Source organism: Octodon degus, unplaced genomic scaffold, assembly GCF_000260255.1.
Source record: "Octodon degus isolate 3935 unplaced genomic scaffold, OctDeg1.0 scaffold00006, whole genome shotgun sequence".
Lineage (NCBI taxonomy): Eukaryota > Metazoa > Chordata > Mammalia > Rodentia > Octodontidae > Octodon > Octodon degus.
In genome coordinates, this window is record NW_004524582.1 from 21,724,134 (window position 1) to 21,744,452 (window position 20,319).

Below are 20,319 nucleotides of genomic sequence, written 5' to 3' on the forward strand. Positions count from 1 at the left end.
CGGAAGAGCTGGGGCTCGGGATCAGTTTCTCCTAGAGCTGGTCGGAGTGGCGAGGAGGGGAGCAGAGCTCCAGGTCCCCGTTTCTCCGGCCTCAGTTCCCCAGCTGGTGCCCTTCCCGGGCAGCAGAAGAGAGACACGGCCAGGTTGCTGCGGCAACTCCCTCCAACGAACGGGCGGCGGAGGATTCCCTGGCCGCCGGCTTCCCGCGCCCGCCTGTTCTTTTGTGTCCCGTAGCTCTGGACAGGCTCCTGCCTAGGAAGGAGACGGGCAGGAGGGGCCGAGTTTGCGCCGGACTGGGGAAAGCGCGTAAGCAGGAGCCCCAAGTTCCCTGCAACTACGGGCTGTCCCGGGAGCCCGAGGGGGGACCTTTTTCCTGCGCCGCCGGCTGGAGAAAGGTTCTCCGCTCATCAGTGAGAGTCCGGCTGCCTACCATTGTCAAGCAAGCGCACGACTGGGGTTCTTAAGAAGAAGGTCCTTTCCACTGCCCCACCGAGACACTCACTGGGGCTCCGTGGCAATGAGTGGGGTTGAAACATATGATTTTTTTTTTCCATCTAAGGTTTGGATATTGGCGGAGTCATATAATTTAACTTGGTGACGCTGCTAAATTGACCTCACACTTTGGTGAGTTTACCCATTCAGGCCCCCGCCCCAGGAGCCGTCTTCTCTGTCCTGCTGAGCGAGCCTGGGGCATGGGCATGGTGGAGTAGGGACAGCCAAGCCTCTCAGCTGCCTCACTGAGCAGATGATCAAAGCAGAGATTGCAAAATGGGAGAAGCTGTCATTGTCACAGGTTCTTGAGTGGGACTGGAGACCCTGTCCCTCTCAGAAGCTTGGGCTGCGGTCTGCTTAGCAGTTCTCCTAATCTTAGTTTTATTTGCCTTAACATGGCATGCTTTTCTTACGGATTTCCTTGTGAGGCCCATGCTGGACCAACATGTCTGTGTTGTAGCATAGTGGAGAAAACTAGTACAAAAAAGGTCAGGGTGAAAAGAACAAAACCTTAAGCTAGGAATTGTGGTGTTGGAATTGTTTAAAATGTGAAGGAAATGAGTTTCTAACATGTGACCTTTGGGATTTAAGGGTCAACATGCTTTGTTAGAGACTGCGTAAAGGGATCTCTGGGTGACTGTAGCACTTCCTAGAAGGATGGTTACTGGGTGGCTTTGGGAAGTGGCAGGAAGTCTGGCTACCGGGGATCAAAAACCTGGGACCAAGGGCCGGCCAGATAGCTCAGCGGATCAAAGCGCTTGCCTAGGCAGATGCACTGGACCAGGGGTCCATCTGGTGTGCAGTGCCAGCCCTGCCCCCCGGGCCTGCTAAGAGGGGGATTGATTCTGGACGTGGTGGCCCAGGCCTGTAATCCCAGCATTTGGGAGGCTGAAAACAGGAGGATCGCTGGGAGTCCAATCTGTGTCGTGAGACCCTGTAGACCCTGTACAAAAAAATCCAAAAAACAAAAAAACACACCTGGGACCCATGAGAGCCGCCTGGTTGGCATGCAGATGTGACTGCTAGTGTAGAAGCTGTGGCCACTGGCATTGCCAGAGTGACTCAGAAATGGATCAGTGGGTGCTTCAGGTGCAGGTGCAAGAGAAAGCCTCTGATTGGCTGAGATGGGTTGCCCCCTAGGACTCACAAGGGCGCCTGACTGGCCTCACAATGAGGGGCAGGGCCGCCTTCTGGAGAACTCACAAAGGTGTCTCTGAAGTAGAAAGGCTGTTCCTCCCCAGGACATCGTGGGTGACAAACATGTACTACGGGATCCTTTGAAAAAGGAAAGATGCTGAGAATTTCCATCGAAAAGAAAAGAACATGAAACATCTCGCTCACCCTACTTTTAAACCAGTGTTTGCTGAAATGCGGTTCTGTGGGATCCAGGCTCAGGGTCACGTGAGGTATCTGTTTAAAACTGACCTCCTTGGTCTCCTTTTTTCCCTTGAATTCAGTGCAGCTGGAGTGAAAACCAGGAATCTGCACCTTAAAAAACAGGAAAAATAGTAAGATGGGCTTATGGAGTAGGACCTGTTTAAGGCATTTGCCACTGAGAGAGCAATTTCTAAAATTTTGAAAGGCACGGTCTCAGGGGAAGGTGACTCCCCACATTGGTAGACCAATTGTTCTGCCGTGGGTGAACCCAGAGAGCAGTGGTGTGCTGCTGGGGTCAGGGGAGGCAGTCACCACAGCCCTGTAGGCTGGACAGGCCCCACCCATCCTTCTAGTGGCTGTGAGATGGCTACCAGGCAGATGCTTGCTTCCTTTCTGAAATAAAATGGTTAGGTTTGTTGGTCCTCCCACCCTACTTTATTTTCACACTCTTGTGTAGCTACTGTGTGTCAGGTCCTGAGGTTTGCGGGTGGGTGAAAAAGTTAGGGTCACCCCCTAGCTGCTGACACAGACTGGGTCAAGACAACACAGTGCGGGCTTTTCGGGAGCTTTGGACCCCACCTCCATTGCCTTACTCAGGTGTGTCTTGGAAGCCTAAATGAAGTATCCTTGCAAAGAGACCTGAATTGGCCAGCGGGTTTTCCATCCTGCGTGGCAGTCCTCAAACTTCAGCTGTCTTCTGGGTTACTCACCCAGGGAGCTTTCAGCTTGAAGTACGGGCGAAGGGCCCCCCATCCCAGAATTAGTTTTGGGCATCTGCATTTCAAGCAGGCACTTTCCTTTATGCTGACATAAATGCTGGTCCTGAAAATTTCCCGAGTTTAGTGTTGGGAGCTCCATCAGCTACCCTCAGGGGCCCCTGGGACCCAGCGAGGCTGCGATGGGTGAGGTGAAGCATCCGCTCACTTGGATTTGGGATCCATCTGGGGGATTAGCAGGGCAGACTTCTGGGCAACTGGGCAAGTCTGGACGAGTCACAGAGGCCTAGTGCTGTAGACAGCTGGTCCCTCGTCCCTTACTTCCTGGTCACCATGAGTGAGGCACCTTCGCTCCATGACAACTTTCCACCACAGTGCTTCTGCACTGGAGCCCACCAACTGTGGACTGGGTGCCCTGAGACTGTGAGCCAAATTAAAGCTCTCCTCCTGTGAGCTGTGGGCATCAGGCACTGTGTCCAAGCAGTGGAAAAGCCAGTTCTGCAGGGCTTTCACAGGCAAGTACCCGGGCCTTCCTTTTGGGTATAGCCGTGAAAACCAAAATGATCAACTCCTCTACTTTGAGTTGGCTTTTCTCAGTTGTCTGGTCTGTTTCCTAATTGGTGAGATTTTTAATAATTGTCTTGACATTTACTCTAAAATGTAAGAGACACCTACACTTTAGGGGAGAATATAAAGGAATCTGGACTCAGAACTCCAGTTGCCTTCTGAGGCAGTGGGTGGCACCCTGCGTGGTTGCAGTGGTCAGTGGCAGTGTCCAGCTCATCCAGGACTTCCTACCTGCATCTTCCCCAAGTGTGTGGGTTTATTCATAGCTCCCCTGGGACGAGTCTGAGCCTTTAATCCTTGCAACAGCTGTGGTTGAGGCTTAACTCCCCACCTGTCCTTCAGGAACAGCTAGCTCAGGTGTGAGTGTGGCGTGCGTGCATGCGGGACATTCCAAAGGGGCCCTTTGGGGCCTGTCATCCGGGCTGTGGTGCACATGGGATGTGCTGCCTGGCCTGAAGCATTGGGTGAACAGGCTTGGTCCTGGGGGTCACTTGGAGATCTGAGCAGCCCATGACTTTGCTAAAGAGAGACTTTAGGGTCATTGTGTTGGTGGCCGTCTGCAGAGGTGACTGGGGAGGGACAGGATCTTAGGGGCTGTGGTGTAGCTCAGAGGCAGAGCACGTGTGTGACCTGAGAGAGGCCCTGAGTTCCATCACTACTAACACGCGCGCGCGTGTGCGCACACACACATGTACACCTATGGTAAGTAAAAGACTAGCTACTAAGGGATTAGATACGGATAATATCTTTACTCAAAGAACTCAGGAAATTATATTTCGTACTTGGAGTTTTCTTCGACTTGGAATCTAGGTAACGGATCCTTTGGCCCCTTGTAAAATGCGTCACTTTTTGCCTCCCACCCCCTTCCCTCCATGTGTTAGGAGTACCCTTTCCTTATCTTGAAAGCTAGGTATGTGTCGATTAGGAAATGCATCCACGTGTTCCAGAATACTGGAACAAAGATAGAAGAGCCTGCTCCCCTGATCTCTGCGGCTCTGTGCCCAAAGGTCACCCTCATAGAATGACAGAGGAAACCTGTCATTTTGTTCTGTTTATTTCTCACAGTCAACAGGCGCTTGCTTACTGAATACAGACCCTGACCGCAGGCTCTGTCATCTGTCAGGCGCCAGGAGCCACACAGTCTGTGCTGTTCCTCAGATGCTGCTGTTAGGATTTCTGCCTCTTGCTCCCTTTCCCAGGTGGGGGGTGGTGGTGACAACGTTGGACAAACACATCCTTCAGGATGCTTTTGTGACGATGAGAAAGACAGATTCTGTTGTCACGTGTGTTAAACACTTTGGCCCCGACCTTGATGCCCTTCTGGTTTGAAGGGAGAGTGTTTGATGTGAGGTCAGGATGCAAGTAAGTAGAGTATAAGGTAGAGTAAGAGGTCTCCAGACTGAGGCGAACCACAGAAACTTGGAGAAAAAATAAGCATGTGGGCCATTGTTAGGGGCCCCTGGAGTCCTGCCTGGTCCCTCAATGGGCGACTGTAGGGACAGTATTTGGGATCATGCTTAGGACTTGTGTCCTGGGTTGAAATCTTGAGTCACCAATAATCTGTGACTTTGGACAAATTTGTGCATTCATTCACTGGTCTGTAAGTGGGGCGACACCTTAGGAGCATGACGGTGCCTGGGACACACACAGTACGTGCTCCCTAAACATTCATTTCCAAGACTGCATGGCCCTCTGTCACTGGCTGGTGTTTCTCAAATTCTGCCAGAGGTCTGGGTCTTCATCTGATCTCCAGGCAGGACTTTCTCTGCATCCGGCTTGCATGCCGGCCCCTCCCCTGCAGGCTGTGTATGTCTACACCCGGATTAGGCAGGAAGCCTTCCGCTAAAGCTGTGCCATCTTCCCGGCAGTCCAGGAGCAAGTAGGTCACTTGACTTAGTGACGCCTCTGTCCTTTCTCTCCTGCCAGGGACAGCGTCTGGAGTGAATGAGCCCCTTGGAGAATGTTCTCCTACATCCCTTGAAGAAAGCTGTCCCCATCCGGAGGCACAGAACACTGCAGATCCTGGCCCAGGGGTGTTTGCTGCACGGGAAGGTGCCGTCTTCCTTGAAGCTATCAGAAGCTACCTCATGCTTGGGAGATTCCACTAGCCATGGCCCTCGCAGGCAGCATCCTGCTGCTGCTGCTGCTGCTGCTGCTGCTGCTGCTGGCTCAAGGCGGGAACGCCATCCCAGGAGAACAGCCTGCGCCCACAGATAGCCCGGGGCATCTGCATTATGAACTGCCTCCCATGACATACAAGACCCCGGACTCCTACACAGCCGGACCCATGGCGGTTCTCTTCCAAATGGTGCACGTGTTTGTCCACATGGTCCAGCCGCACAGCTTCCCTGAAGGTACGTGTGAGCTGCAGGGACAGACAGGAGCCTCACCACACACCCACAGGCCATTTCTTAATGACAGTGTCACCCACATAGAATATATCTGAGATCTCACAGGACAGGCTTCAAAATATGATTGATTTGCACGGTGATGGAGAATATTTAGGCAGAAGTTGAGACGAGTCCCAGGTTAACTCATACAGCAGCGATGTGATTCTGAGAAAAGGAATCCAATGGTGGCTCTCTGTGGGTTTTCTCTGTGGGTTTATCTTTGCTTTGTTTTGTTTGGGTTAAGTGAATGGATTGTTCTAACCCACAGACCGAAGAAAGGGTGAAACTGCGAGTTTTCTGGGGTGGAATGAAACGTGAACAACTGCCCAGCGCCTGTTGGCTAAGCTGGTGCTTCCAAGTTTAACTTCCCTGGTCATTCCCCTACTAGGTGCAGTTTTGACGCTGGGTATGGTAGTGACGGCGGGCCCATCTAACCATTTACCTGGTTAACTGCTTTAGTTCTGAGCGTTTGGGCGCAGGAATGTAGGGCTGGCCGCTTCCTGGAATCTGACTGCGCAGGGTGGCTATTGTTTCTACACGGTGCTGTTTCCTGCTTTGGCCTTCTTACCCTTCATTTCCTAATCCATGGAACTCAGAAGGCCTCTCTCTGGGTGTGCGATCCCAGGAACAGGACTGTGGAAAGGAAAACATTCTGCGGAAAGTGTCTGCTACTGGGGGTTGGCAGACGGTGTCTGTTTGGTTCAATATTAGATCTAGTCTAAGCTTGTCTTTTTAAATTTAATTTTTATTTGCAGTACTACATGTGTGCAGTGTGCACTGACTGCACCCACGCCAGGCCTTGGTGACACAAGCGTGACACATCTTAAGGCTTTCCTTGTCCCTCGCCCCGCCAGTCCTCCATGCACCTTCCATCTCTTGGTGCCCACCCATTCACAAGAGCTCTGTCTCCACCTTTTTTTAAGTCATTTTTTTTTCATTCCCTTTCGCTTCCCTCCCTTTCCTCTTCCTCCAGCTCTTCTTCCTCTTTCCATTTGCAAAAGATCTACTTTCTGTTATCTTTTACCTTGCTCTTCTTTTTTTCTTTTCCCGTATTTGGTACTGGGTCTCACTGCACAGCCTGGGCTTGTAGTGATCCTCCTGTTTTAGCCTCCCCAGCACTGGGATTACAGGTGTGGGCCACCACGCCTACTTTGTTCTTTATTCATACATTGTTTTGGGTTTTTCCTGAGAGAATCATAAAATATTTATGCTTCTGTGTCTGACTTATTTCAGTTAACATTATGGTCTCAGGGGGCATCTATTTACTTAAGAATGACTCAGAAGTGCATCACTCTTTGTGGCAGAGCGTACCCGCCCACCCCTGCTGGCTGCAGCATGACTCATCATAGCTAAGTCTGGGCAGCAGCCTCCATGCCCACCAGCAGGTCCGCGCATGGGCTTAGCGTTAAACTACAGAGATCTGCGTGCATTTATCAATTATAAAATGTACAGCAGCATTTTTGTTATCGTTTTCTTTATGTAGTCAACTATTTGTAAGAAGAAGGAGGGAGAGGGAGAGGAAGAGGGAGGGAGAGGGAGAGAGAAAGAGAGAGAGAAAGAGGAGAGAGAAGGGAGAAGGGGGAGAGAGAGAGAGAGAGAGAGAGAGAGAGAGAGAGAGAGAGAGAGAGAGTGTATTCAGTAAGCCTTAAGCCTTATTACTTGTTTACGTGTTAAGGGGAGTTTATAGGGTTTCACTTAAATGCATTTTATTGAATTTTTATTTTTATTTGTCTTAGATCATTCATAACCATTGAAATACAGTTAGCAATTTTTGTTAGTTTAAATGTCAATTCAGAGAAGTTAGTCTGAGCCCTTATTGTCGTTGGCAAGTATCCTAAACTAATAATGCTGCCTGTTCTTTATGTTACTATGCAAAAGACTAAATTCTGAAATCCAAAAGACCAAAATTAAAATCATCCTCTGAGTTTATTAACACTGACTACACATTCACTGTCCTCAATAGCTATCTCTTAGTTTATTTCTGAGTATATTTTCTTAATATGAGTACTGTTGAGCAAACAGTAGTCTTTCTAGATGTTGCTTCTCCTTTATTTAGATATAGACAAAGCAAAGAATCAGTTTCTTGATATGAATTTACAGTGGCTTCTTCAGTAAGGTTGGGAACCTTCGTTGTCTAAGTCTAAGGCATCTAATGCGTTAGTTAATTCCATAATCCCTTTCCATATGTTGTTCTATTTTGACCCCGCTAGATTTCATGGTAAGGCTTTCTCATACTTTACAAGGGGAGTATTGAAAGTTTTCATTCAAATGCCAAGTGAGAAGATATCCTTTGGCTTTATGCAAAATTTGGATTCTAAGGTTTGGAACTACGACACTGATAGTCTAGAAGGAAATGTCTGAAGAATTTAAATCCCAGCCTGACCTGAGGGTGTCAGCCTGGTTTCGGTTGTGACCTTCATCAATACTTACTACCTCAGAACAAGAAATTTCCAGAAGTTTCAGGAGTAAACCAGCACTAAAGCTTTGGGAGGAAATTACTGACCTGCTACTGACTGTAATGTAGAATTTAACAGACAACAGCTAGATCTCTTGTTTTCCTTCCAGCCCATAATTTCTAAGTGTATTTGGTTGTTACAGGAACTCATTACACAGCTCAGACTCCTGGTGATCCTGTTTTTCAGCCTCCCCAGTGCTGGAATTACAGGTGTGTGCCACTACACCCGGACTCTGTGGACTCTGTAGTCGGCTCAGCTCCCCCTGGGGGTGGGACTGGTGCAGCCTGTGGTGTCAGGGTTCGAACCTCAGTGCCTACGCTTCCCTAAGCTTGCCTAAGCAGGCACTTTAGTCCACTGAGCTATCTTGCCGGCCCCTCCATCCTATTTTTATAGTCTGTGACCTGTGTTACTGGATTTTAGTCACAAAATGTGTCTTAGGTGCTTCATAGTACAGAAAGCATATGCGGGACGGTCGTGAGGTTTTAAATTTGGGGGTCATGAATTTTATGGTACCAGATCATGGCTTGATATCTTCGTAAGTGAAGTCTCAAAAAGCAAACACGAAAAGAGGAAGAGAAAGTGATTCCTGTTCCTTATTGATTAGTGTAGCTAGCTCCACACATTAACCAAAATTGAAGACTGCAGAATGAGGACCCCATCAGTACAGTTTTCATTTGAAGGAATAGAGGTGCTCTGAATGTTAAGCTCCAGAGGAGCCTGAGGAGTGGAGGAGACCAGACTCTTTCCTTTGTGGCATCGGGCTGGGAAATCTTTCACTTCTATGTCCTGTGTCCAACTGAAATGGTTTGACAAGTGCATCAGCCCACTTTCCCTTGCAGGGACACCATCCGATGCCCACAACTCCAAGGAGGAGAGCTTTAATTAGGCTCATGCTCGAGAGAATCAGTTCAGCTGGCTGCAAGGCAGAAACATACTGACAAGAGGGTGCTGGGGATCAAAGGCCACTCTCGGTGGCAGCCGGAAGCGCAGTAGAGCAGTGCCTAGGCGAGGGGGAGGGGCCACGTTTGCCAGGGGCTGGTTAATCCTAACCCAGTCAACCACCACGGGAAGTTTTGCATTTGAAATTCGTAAAAGAAGCGCATGCTGCATCCTGAAGGAATCAAAGAGGGGAAGGCCTTGTACTGCAGGGACGTGAGGCACAGCTGCCGCTGAGTGGGCTAGGAACACAGTAACCAGGAGCTTGGACAAATCTGTTTGTGTGTTTTGTAGATATGGGGCTGGCCTGTGGCATAGGATTGGGATTGGGTGCTGGGTTTAGGCTTGTGGAGAAGAGCAGCAAACCATCATGTTGGAGCTCACAGCTGTGACACAGCAGCATGGGTGGGCACAGCCGTTCTGCTCCTAAGGTAGAACTAACTGGCCAAGTTTGGGGAGAGCTGGAGCCAGAGAGCAGAAGGGCAGGCAGCGTTCATGGAGCAGTCCCTGCTTTCTGTCAGGTTTTATAGGCAGCAGTGGCACGGCAGAGAAACAGAAATGAGGAGGGGAAGCCTTTATGAACACTGATGATGCAGAGAGGCTTGAGGGCAGAGAGATAGGCAGGTCCTCTGACCAGAGACAGAGAGCGTGAGACTTTATGAACTCTTGCTAGGGGTGGAGTTTGAGGGGCAGGTTCAGTGACACACAAGGAGCTGACTGGAGGCTCCCTTGTGTGGGAAGGAAAAGTAAAAAGAAGTTGTATCCAGGACTGGAGTGGAGAAGGAGGAGGAAGTGGTCACTGGGGAGATAAGCTGTTGATTTGGGGATTAGCCATGTTGAATCAGGGCCATAATAATGTAGCAGGCTGTACTCGGGCTATAACCTATCATTCTTGTCTGATAGTTGTTATGAAGGGGTGACAAATCTCTTAGACTGCTTCCTGCTGAATGGCGGCATCATCTGGGGGCCAGGGAGGTTGACAGGACGATGGTTCATACCCATATAGAAGCTAGTGCCAGGTGTTGCAGCCAGGATGAGAAGTATTTCATTAGTGAAGGCTCACATCTGAGATTGAAGAAATCTTGTGTGGCACCTGAAAGTTGTCTGGGCAAGTGGTCCAGAGTCTGGTGGCAAACAAAAGGACTAGCGGAAGGTAAGAGATCAAAAACCAGATGGAAAAGCAACACATTACCCTGGGGTTGTGAACTCTTAGTTAGAGGAACACGTGTAGGTGATAGGAGTTGTGAATGCTATTCAAGCAACAAGGGCTCAGGATCAGGAAGAGCAGAGTTGTCAGGTGGAGTTGAGTTGTCTGAGCACCACTTGGCTTGGGTGATGTAGAACCAACAGGGCAGATGGGTGACTTTTACGACTGTTGCTGTTGAGAGGACATCTAGATGGGAGGGCCTGTCCATGTAGCATCTAATCCTGTAGACTTGGAAGATTTAAGGTATATTAAATCTCCAGGAAACATAGATGGCAAAAATTGAGTGGTATCTATTGGTTGTGGGAGGCAGGTGTCCACATGTTGTTGCAGCAGGTACTGGAGGAATGATCTAACAGAAATATAGTCAATGAGGGGATGAAGCTTATCAGAAGTGGGAAAGTTATGAAGCAGAAAAGGTAAATGGACTTAGGAAGGTGGGTACCCTAGGGAATGTCCTGAGTCTAGTTAGAGCCAAGGGAAGGAGCTGAGGCGAAGGCAGGTGTCGCTCTAGGATGAATTTGGTGAGGTGCTTTTATTTCTTGTTGGTGTTGAGGGGCTATTGGATGTTGGGGAACACAGGGGAAGGCTGAGGGATCCCTGAGGCAAACTAGTGCAGGGGTAGCATGGGTGGCATGAGTAGGACTAAGTGTCCCAGAGTATATGGTCAACAAGAGAAGAGGGAAGAGAGGAGAAGGAGCTGGCTGCACATTGAGGTTGAGTTTGTAGGATGAGCACTGTGGGGAGAGAGGTGAAAGAGAAGTGGAACTTTTGAAGATTTTTTTTCCCCATAAGAGCTGTGGGGTAGGTTGGGATCACAAGTAATTATATGTGAAAGACAGTGTCTAGAGCCGGCAGACTATGGGCCCTGTCTGAAGAGGTCATATAAGTCAGCTATCAACACCCACCATGGAGATTGTAAATCTAATACAGTGACCTGAAAGCTCAATAAGAACATCTGTGGCCCCTGTGTCAACAAGAAAAGTGTCCTACCTGAGATGTCTAAAGAGACTCAGGGCTCTGACAAAGATACTTTGATGGGGACCATGGACCCCAAGCCCATCATTCCTCTTCAGTGTCAAGACCAAGCAGATCAAGTATTGATGCATCTAGCTGCAGCAAGTTCTCCTGTGAGGACAGTGTATTAGATAACTTTTCTGCTTTCTGGCAGACAGGGCAGTCGCATTTCCAGTGACCCTCTAGCTTGTAGATGGGATCAGGTCCCAGTGGTGACTGCAGGTTGGGGCAGGCTCATGCCCAGTGTCCTTGTTTGCCACACTTGAAACCATATATGAGTGACAAGGGTGGCAGCATTGTTTAGGTTCAGCATTACCTTGCCAAGTATGATGGGAGTCCTAAATGTTACAGCCAAAAGCTGGTACTTGTGTGTAACTAATTTTTTTTTTTCTCTATTCCTAAAGACATAGAAAGCCAGATTAAGTAAGTCTCCCTGGTTGGGTTTGAGGGTCGAGATCTTTCTTTAAGCTTGTCACAAATGTCAGAAGCAGATTGGGATATAAAATAGGAATTAATAACGATTGTTTCTTCAGAAGAATCTGGGTCTACATTAGTATACTTAGTTGGGAGAAATATACTTAATTATTAAAATTTTATTGGAGTATATAAAGTGTAACCAGAGAAGTGTTGTTTCTTACCAACCATGGGTGTTCTAGTATTTGAATTACTGTAGAATGTTAACAGACAATAGTTATATAATATTAAGATCATTTGACATCAGTAGTCATACATAGTATTGTAGCATAGCAGTCATGATAAAATCTCCATTTTAGCTAAACTTTTCTAAATGTACACAGTATACATATTACATTAGTTTTTGTTAGAAAATTACCATTTGACTGATGATCTTCTGTTGGCTTGACATGACTCTCTTGTTACAAATATCTGGAGCATAAGGAAAAGGCATATGTTCAAGAAAACTTACACTTAAAATACAGTATAGATGGAAGGCATGAATTTAATATCTTTCATGAGAAAACCTTATTTAAGTTAAAAAAAAAACTTCATCCTTTAACCAATGGCCAAATTATTGGAGGTGTCTTCCAAGAAACTATAGAGATTATTGGGGACTTCTGATTAATGAGTAAAGGTTGGCCTGCCTCTGTCCACCTACTGAAGTCCTGTCCAATAATCTCTCCCCATTTTAATAATTTTTTAAAATTATGAACCAACTTTGTTATCACTTTGACCAGCTGGTAACTCAAGAGAAAGCATGTTTTCAAGTCTGTATTTTGAAACTCAAATGAAAAGAGGAACAGCTGTTCACAGAATGACATACAAACACATATACAGAACACACAAATGAACATCTTTCCAAAATCAGAGTCAAAGTGCATTCAATTTTTTTTTTTTGGTGGTGCCGGGGATTGAACTCAGGACCTTGTGCTTGCCAGGCAAGCACTTATTCTACTGAGCTATCTCCCTGCCCCAAAAGTTGAGGATTGTTTTTTTGACTGCCTTAGGGCAGGTCTGGTAAGGTATTTAGGGCTGGGGATCGAACCACAGTCCCCTGTGCCTGTGTTTGCCTGTGCAGGTGCTTAAACAACTGAAGTAACCCACAAGCTCCCTCAAATATATTTTTGACCAAATTAGATTATAATAAGATTTTTAAGTTTGTAATAGTGAAAAAAAAAAAAAAAAAAGGACTAGTCAGAACTTTTGGAGGTCAATTAGAGATCTCCTATAAGAATTTGAAAAACATAAAAACCTCTTATATATAGTTACTATATATGGCAGGAGAGGCTGCAAGATGGTGGTGGCCCATCATGTGATGATCATAAAAGGTGTCACTCTAACATCATAAGAGGAACACCTGTAAGATGGTGGTGGACGGTGACATGACCTGGAAGATGGCAGCGACCCATCATGTGCTAGAGCCACAAGTCAGGGCTCTGTAGTCACAGGAAGAGTGACCACATGGTAGGGGTGGATGGCCACATGGCACACAGGATGGTGGCAGCTCATCATGTAATGGGGCACCACGAGCTGGCACTCTGACATCACAGGAGGAGTGCCCCTATGGTGGCGGTGGATGGCCACATGGAGTGCAAGATGTGGCTACATGGTGCACAAGATGGCAGCGGCTAGCCACATGGCAAGCAGTTGCGGGCCAGCAGCACAGCTGGGAGAGTCACGCGGGGGTGGGTATGGATCACAGGAGGTAAAAAGCAGGGCAGAGGGGCCACAGGCACCTGAAGTTCCAATCTGGAGAAGGAAGGAAAGGCTGTGAAGTGTACAGGGAAACTGGTCAGAGGAGACTGATAAGGCAGAATTTCTGGTGGAAGGGATGGAGAGAGGGTAGTACCTGCAGATAAGGCAAAGAATAGTAGGGGGGAAGAGTGGGGAGGGATGTATATTCAGAGTCAACAAAGGCTTTTAAGTGATTTCTGGTCATTTGCTGTTGCAATAACAGAAATTTTAAAAAATTACTCGTTTGGATTTGCGATGTCCTCAAAATCCAAGGGTGCTGAGGTTCTTTAGGAGACAACCCAGTGGCATGTGCTTTGCAGCATGGGAAGACTATTTCCCATAGTGGTCAAATTAAAAGTGAGTCAGAGATGAGGGCAAAAGCTGATGTCACTTCCTGCCAAAAAGTCATCAGTTTTTAGCCTTGAGTGAGTGTGAGAGAGAGGGGCCAGCACTTACTTTAGCAGCCATCACTAGAAAAAGCAGGGGGCCAGGGTCTAGGATGGGGCTGGGATAAGAAAGACTGGGGGCCCAATAGGAGCTCACGGTTTTTGAGACGAGATAAGAGGAAAGAAAAACTAGCAAGACACGCCCCCCCATAGGTTTTGGGCTCATGAGTGAGGAATGAGATTGGCTAGTGTTGGATGTTAGCTGGCAGAGGCAGAAGCAAAAGCAGAGGGCATCTTGGTGAGGAACTCAAAACCGGGGCAGGGGATGCCCCGGGAGCCACACTACATCGATCTGAGTCATGGCATCAAAAGTGTCAGGTTTTATCGGCAGCAATAATGGTGGTGGTGGTGGCAGCAGTGTAGCAGAGAAGCAGAAATAAAGAAAAAGGGGGGAGCCTTTATTAGCTCTGAAGACCCAGAGAGGATCGGGGACAGGGAGATGGGCAGATCCTTTGGCCTGATACAGGGAGGATGAGGCTTTTGGACTTTTGCTAGGGGCGGAGTTTGAGGGGCAGGTTCAGTGACACAGAAGCAGCTGACTGGGGCTTCCTTGTGCAGGTGGGAAAGGCAAAAAGAAGCTGTATTCAGGGCTGGAGTGGGGAAGGAGGAGGAAGTCATCATTGGGAAGAGAAACTGTTGTTTTAGGGATTCAGCCGTGTTGGATCAGGGCCATAATAATTTGGCAGTGTACTCAGGCAGGAACCCATCACTTCCTGGGCGCCCTCCTGAGTGCTGGGATGCAGATGCAAGGAGATCTGGGTTTTAGGAGCACACTGGGCAACAGCAGCAGTTGTGACAAGTTACAGGAAATGGGAACTGGCCCAGAGGGAAAGTGAAGAACTTAGGAGGAGACAGAACATGAGGGGGACAGGGATGCAGTATCCACTCTACCTACAGAACTTGATGTAAGTCTGGCTCTTGCTGGTGGGGGGCCTTGGCCAAGTTCCTCCCTTCCAGAACTCCTTTTCTCTGTGTGGTATGATCGTCACCACAGCCCACTTCATAGCTTTTGTTCACGGTGCTTACGTGAGGTGCTATAGGCAAAGCCCACATTTTAAGCAGTGCTTTAAAAGCACAGGAAAACCCCAGTCATTGTAGTTAGCATTAATTTAATTATTTGAGAGAAAATTGCCTAGATGTAGTACTAAGACTGGTGGAAGTGGGCGACACAGGAAAGGTCACGAAAATGACCTTGTTGGTGCTCCTGTGGCACCTTCTGCACCAGATGGATTTACTGGGAGCAGTTTCACTGCTTCTGGGCCTAGGGGGCCAGGCCCTGATGGCAGGAACCACAGTGACAGAGTAGACTCTAGAAGGCAGGCTCGGTGTGATGCTCATTTGCTGGGCTTTTCTCCACTCTTTGCTGTTTCCTGCTGTCCCGGTATCTGCACTGAGGTCGCTTTGCAGGTTGTGAGGCATTGTGTTCTCCTACCACCTCCGGGAGTTGGTGATGGAGGTGACTGGCGGTGTATTTCCATTCCTGTACTCTTCTTGACAGCTTGGAAAAGCAGGTGAGAAGGAGATTCTGTGTTCGTGACACAGGTTAGTGAGCGGCAGACTGTGAAGCCTTTGGGTGGCCGGCTGATCACCCCTCCTCCAGGCCACAACTACTTGGATTTCCTTTTTTTTTTTTGTTTTAAAGAGAAGAAGGACTAAACATAATACAAAATTTCAAAACAAGGTAGTAGTAGAGTAACAATGGTTAGTATGTTGTGATTTGTTATCTTCAAAGTAGCTGCTCAGATTATAAGCTATAGGCATGAAAGATGGACCAAATGACAGAAGCACAAACTTTTCAATGCATTAATAAAAATTAATTATATTATATATAATTATAATAAACATTATATTGTATGCAATATATTATTATATTTTATATGTTAATATATAATATTAATATATAGTAAATATATTTGACTTGCTTTTATTTTACTGTGCTTTTAAGATAATCACTGGCTTAAAAAGCAGACATGAAAAGAAAAGCAAAATTTATTTTTATTTTTACATTTTTACCCCCTGCCAAAAACTTTTTAAAAGGCAACTAAAATAATCATAGATTAGTAGGAAAAATTAGCAAGTTTTGTGCATTAGCAGTGAGCACCGCAGAAGATTATCCTATGCAGATGCCTTTTCCTGTTTTATGTGGTAGGGAGAGGCCTGGTGTAAGGGAAGACCCAAATCTGAGCCATTTTAATGAAGCAAGCATAGGAGAAAAAAAAAAAAGACAACCTTGTCTGCTTTTTAGCTTTGTGAAAGTCTCTAAAATTATTTTCCACCATGTTTCAGTATGTTGTCAACATCAAATTTGAGGAAGGTTGAACTGACTCTAAAAGCATTTTTGGCAAATCTGATTTGCCCCTGGGATCTGGGATCTGGTGCAGGGAGGAGTGGGGCTGGGTAGGAGGTGGAAATGGGAAGGGGGAGAATTTGGGGTACAGGAGGTGACAGCACATGTAAAGGGTGTTGCAGGTGAAGTGCTTCACAATTAAGGTGGTCAAGAAAGTCACGTCCAGGATTCCAGGTGTGTGGCAGCACTCACAGGGTCAGGCTCCTGCTCCTGCACACCCTCTGCCCTCTGCCTCCTGCCCACCCCTGGAGCCCCAGCTCCCATTGTCCTCGCTGCGCAGGAGGGACCTGATTGCCTACATCTTAAATTCCATGCCAGCCTCCTGGGGGTAGCAGGAAGATCTTTCTCTTCCAATCCCATTTATTGAATGCTCAGGTGTAACCTGTGCCCCCCCCACCCCCTGCCCTGGGACAGTCACCAATCGTGGGCCTGCCAGGTCACTGTAGCCAAGTGTAGGCCTGGCTGCCGTGAGCTGTGTCCATCACCCTGGCATTAGAGGTGGGGCAGAGAGAGGCAGTTCTCAGAAAAAGGTAGCCACGTGGACAGCCAGCAGGTGTATTGGTGAAGATGTCGGTACACTTCTCTTTAGCACATGTATGCCCTTACCCGATCCACACAAAGCCAGCATTGTCCTGTTCAGACCATGTGACTTGTGTTGGCAGTGGACCTTGCCACGAATAAGGTCAAGAGAGAGAGAGCAAGTGCACACGTCCCTCCCTCTCTGGGCCGGGCTGCGCTTCCCCAACAGCCCACATCTGTCCTCTACATCCTGAGAGCCCTGCGCATTGCCCACTCAACAGGGATCCCAACCCCTGTGCACCAGGTCCTGGTGGCCTCCCAGGTTTCAGAAAGGAAGCTGTGGCCCGCAGGATGGGATCAATTGCCTGGTCTGCAGGTGGTCTGGCCCCAAGGCAGGGTTTGGATCCAGGCAGGTTTGGGCTCATAAGGCCTACTTCACTAATAAGGAAATGAGAGGCTGAGGGAGTGTCCCAAAGTCACCCAAGGGTGATAGCCAAGAGGCTGCCCTACGGTTCTACCCAAGGCCCTGGGCTTCTTCCCCAGCGCTGCGTGTGTAGCAACTGCACAGGGAGTGGAGATCGAATTTGTGATCCACACTGTCACTAGTGTCCTGAGTGAGTGGGTGGTTTTGTAACAGGCTCTCAAACCTTCCCTGTGTGACTCCAGATTCAGAAGAAAGCTTCTGTAGCCAAACCAAAAATATTGTCATGCCAGCTCTTGCCCCATTTCCTTGTCAACAAAGTCCCACTGAAACACAGCTGTAGACCTGCTTTCTGTGAGTAAATAATGGAGGCAGGCTAGGCGTAGCCTCATCCAGAAATGGCTTTCTGGGAGGGAACAAGGAAGAGACCTTTCTGCTTGGTTACAGGCTTCAAAAGCTCCAGCTTATGCAGGAAGCTGGGGATTAAGGATCAATGGGAGTAACGGAGGCTGGCCCAGCAGCGGAGGCAGGAACTGCACTTGTCCATGTGCTGGGCAGCTTTCCACACAGGCTTCAAGTCTGCCCACAGGAAAATGCTCAGGGCTATGCCAGCTCTGGCCTGTGCAGCACAATAGCCTCACAGGGAGCTGGTCCCCACCAGACTGGATCCATATGGACTGGGGGACAGCCTGTGCTCTAGCGGTGGCAAAGAACTTGCTTGCCACGTGGGTCTGAATTCTGCCTCTGATGTTTTCTAACTGAAATTGGGCAGGTCACTTGGCCTCTCCGTATCTTAGCTGCTCACTGGCAAATGCAAATGCATTATTAATAATCATAGCTACTTCTTAAAATCACTGTGTTTAAAGAAATAATATTTGTAAAGCCTTTAAAAGATCATTTTGATGTAGGGGTGGTAGAAGATCTTCAAATGATCTAAGTAATATAAAGAAATCCTATAGCTCCCAACTTGCTGGATGTCCAATATGCTGAGTTGCTATGCTCCAAAATTAAGGAGTAATACTAAGAAACAACAGTTTTGTTCTTTGTGTTTGTTTGTTGAGTTTTTGTTGTTATGTTGTTGCTGTTGTTTGAGACAAGGTCTTACTATGTAGTGCATGCAACCTTGAATTCCCTTACATAGCCCGTACTGGCTTCTAACTCTACAGGGGCCAATGCTCCTGCCTCTGCCTCCCAAATGCCAGGATTTCTGGCCTGTGACACCAAGCCTGTCAGGAACATGTTAAAAGCAGGAAATACTTATTAGGGGAAAGAAAGCTTTTGTCTCAGAGATATAGAAGAGGTCCCCAGAAAGTGGTTTGCCTGTGAATACTCTTCTCAAAGTAAGCTTTGTGGTGTTAAATCACAAGCGAAGGAGAGTGTGAGGTGGGTCAAAACTATGATCAACTAATAAGATAACAAGCAGAGTGGATTAGGTAATACCGATACAATGGAAATCACCAGGTGGTTGTAAGGTGCACGAAAAAAGTACTGTCAACCAATAGGATTACAAGTATAGTCTCTTTGGTAACATTGATCCCATAGGGAAACAAGGCACATGGCAACTGTACCTGGAAAGAACAGACTTTTCTAGAAAGGGTAGGTCAGGGTTTTGGCTTCCCATCCATCCCCGGTTCCACCAAAAATAAATAAATAAATAAATTAATTAATTAATTAAATAAAAGAGAGATTATCAGTTGTTGCTGTTCTTTCTTATGTGGGTATGACCATTCTCTCTTGTCTTGAGGTCTCCACTCCAAGGAATGTGACTCATGCATTCTCATCTTCTGCACTGGCTCCTTCCAGGGGCTAGCGCTGTCTGACTGCCTAGAATATTTCCACCTGATGTAGCTGTCTATAACAATTTAACAGATACTAAGTGCTGCAGAAATGTTTGCCAAGTATAGTAGAAATGGTTTAAAATCACATGTTTTAAAAGCTGATCTTTATTAATTCTTGGGTATTGGCAATCACGTGGACAAGAGAAAAACAATTCTCTGCTTTTGATGGTGCTGGTCTCGTAAGACAGGGGTAACAAATTGTTTCAAACTGCTGACATTAAGCCAGCTCAAATATATATTCTCTCACCATTCTGGAAGCCAGAAGTCAAAAATCAAAGCACCGCCAGGGCCTCTCTCCCTCTGAAGGCTCTCTGGGAGAACTCCCCCTTGCTTCCTTCCATCTCAATGGCCCCAGGGTGGGCCCACTGGCCTAGGGTGGGCCCACTGCCATCTCCTTCGTCACGTGGCCACCTTCTGGGTCTCCTGCTGAAGTTTCTTCTTTTGTTTTCCAAAGCTCTTGGTTTTCCAAAGCTCTTCTTTTGTTTTCCAAAGCTCTTTCAAATAAAGCCGCCTCTTGTGGGGGCCATCAGTCTCAGCCCAGTGCACCTATTCTATTCTTTGTTTGATTCTGTGCAGCTCAGAGATGCTAATCCCTGTGCCCAAGGTGTGTCCTCATCCCCATGTTTAGCAGATCTGGTAACATATGGCTTCTGTTTCATCCTCAAAACCAAAATGACAGTGAAAAGTAAATGTTTTGAATCGGCTCATGAAGGCCACCATCACAGGACAGCTGATGACACACAACGGAGGACGTCATTACTGCTTCAGAAAGTGGCCAGAGTGATGGGACAAGTGTGTTGCAAGTGTGTGTGTGTGTGTGTGTGTGTGTAGGGGCGAGGGTATTTTTGATATAGGGGAGAAAACTCCCCACCTGAAAGATATCTGGGACAAGTTTGTGTTCTAACATCAAAACATTTGCTAGGCCTTTCAAGGTCAGTGAAGACTCGGGACATAGGAGAACCTGTACGGTAACAACATGTAACTCAGTTGTGCTCCAAATTTTCTGATCAAGAAGATTATGAAGCCACAGAGAAATGGGTTCGATGGTCTAAAGTGAGCCTGGGGAGAGTCACGTAGAGAGAAAAAACATTTTCTCAAGCTTTCACAGAGAGCAAATTGGTCAAGCAATGGCCGTGACTCATCCTCAGATCAGACACTGACAAAAGGATATACAAAAGGCAGTACAGGGCTGCAGGATAAATCCTGAAAGTACTTGGCTGACCTTACCAGATACAAAAGCTACATTTCTGGGTATATAGGTCTTGCTATATCTTGGTCTTAACCATCCAGCAGAAAAGTATAAAATGAGGTATATAAAGTAAATCCATATTAATACGATGAGCTGTAAAAGGCTCAAGTCAATAACTTCTGAGGATAACCCACTAATATTATAGACTGCTAGA

General features: G+C 47.3%; 1 protein-coding gene across 7 annotated transcripts in view; it reads left to right on the top strand.

Moving 5' to 3' along the window:
* Positions 1-20,319, top strand: part of Prom1 (prominin 1) — a 142,517-nt gene that overhangs the window by 36,411 nt on the left and 85,787 nt on the right. For 3 of the 7 annotated variants that reach the window (XM_023699547.1, XM_023699551.1, XM_023699537.1), the window contains exon 2: positions 5,079-5,506. In XM_023699547.1, coding sequence (XP_023555315.1) covers positions 5,263-5,506 — 244 coding nt within the window. In that variant the 5' untranslated portion in view covers positions 5,079-5,262. Of the gene's footprint in view, positions 1-1,727; positions 1,899-4,331; positions 4,352-5,078; positions 5,507-20,319 lie in introns of those variants that run through there. The other 4 variants (XM_023699532.1, XM_023699567.1, XM_023699565.1 and 1 more) reach the window with 3 other exon arrangements.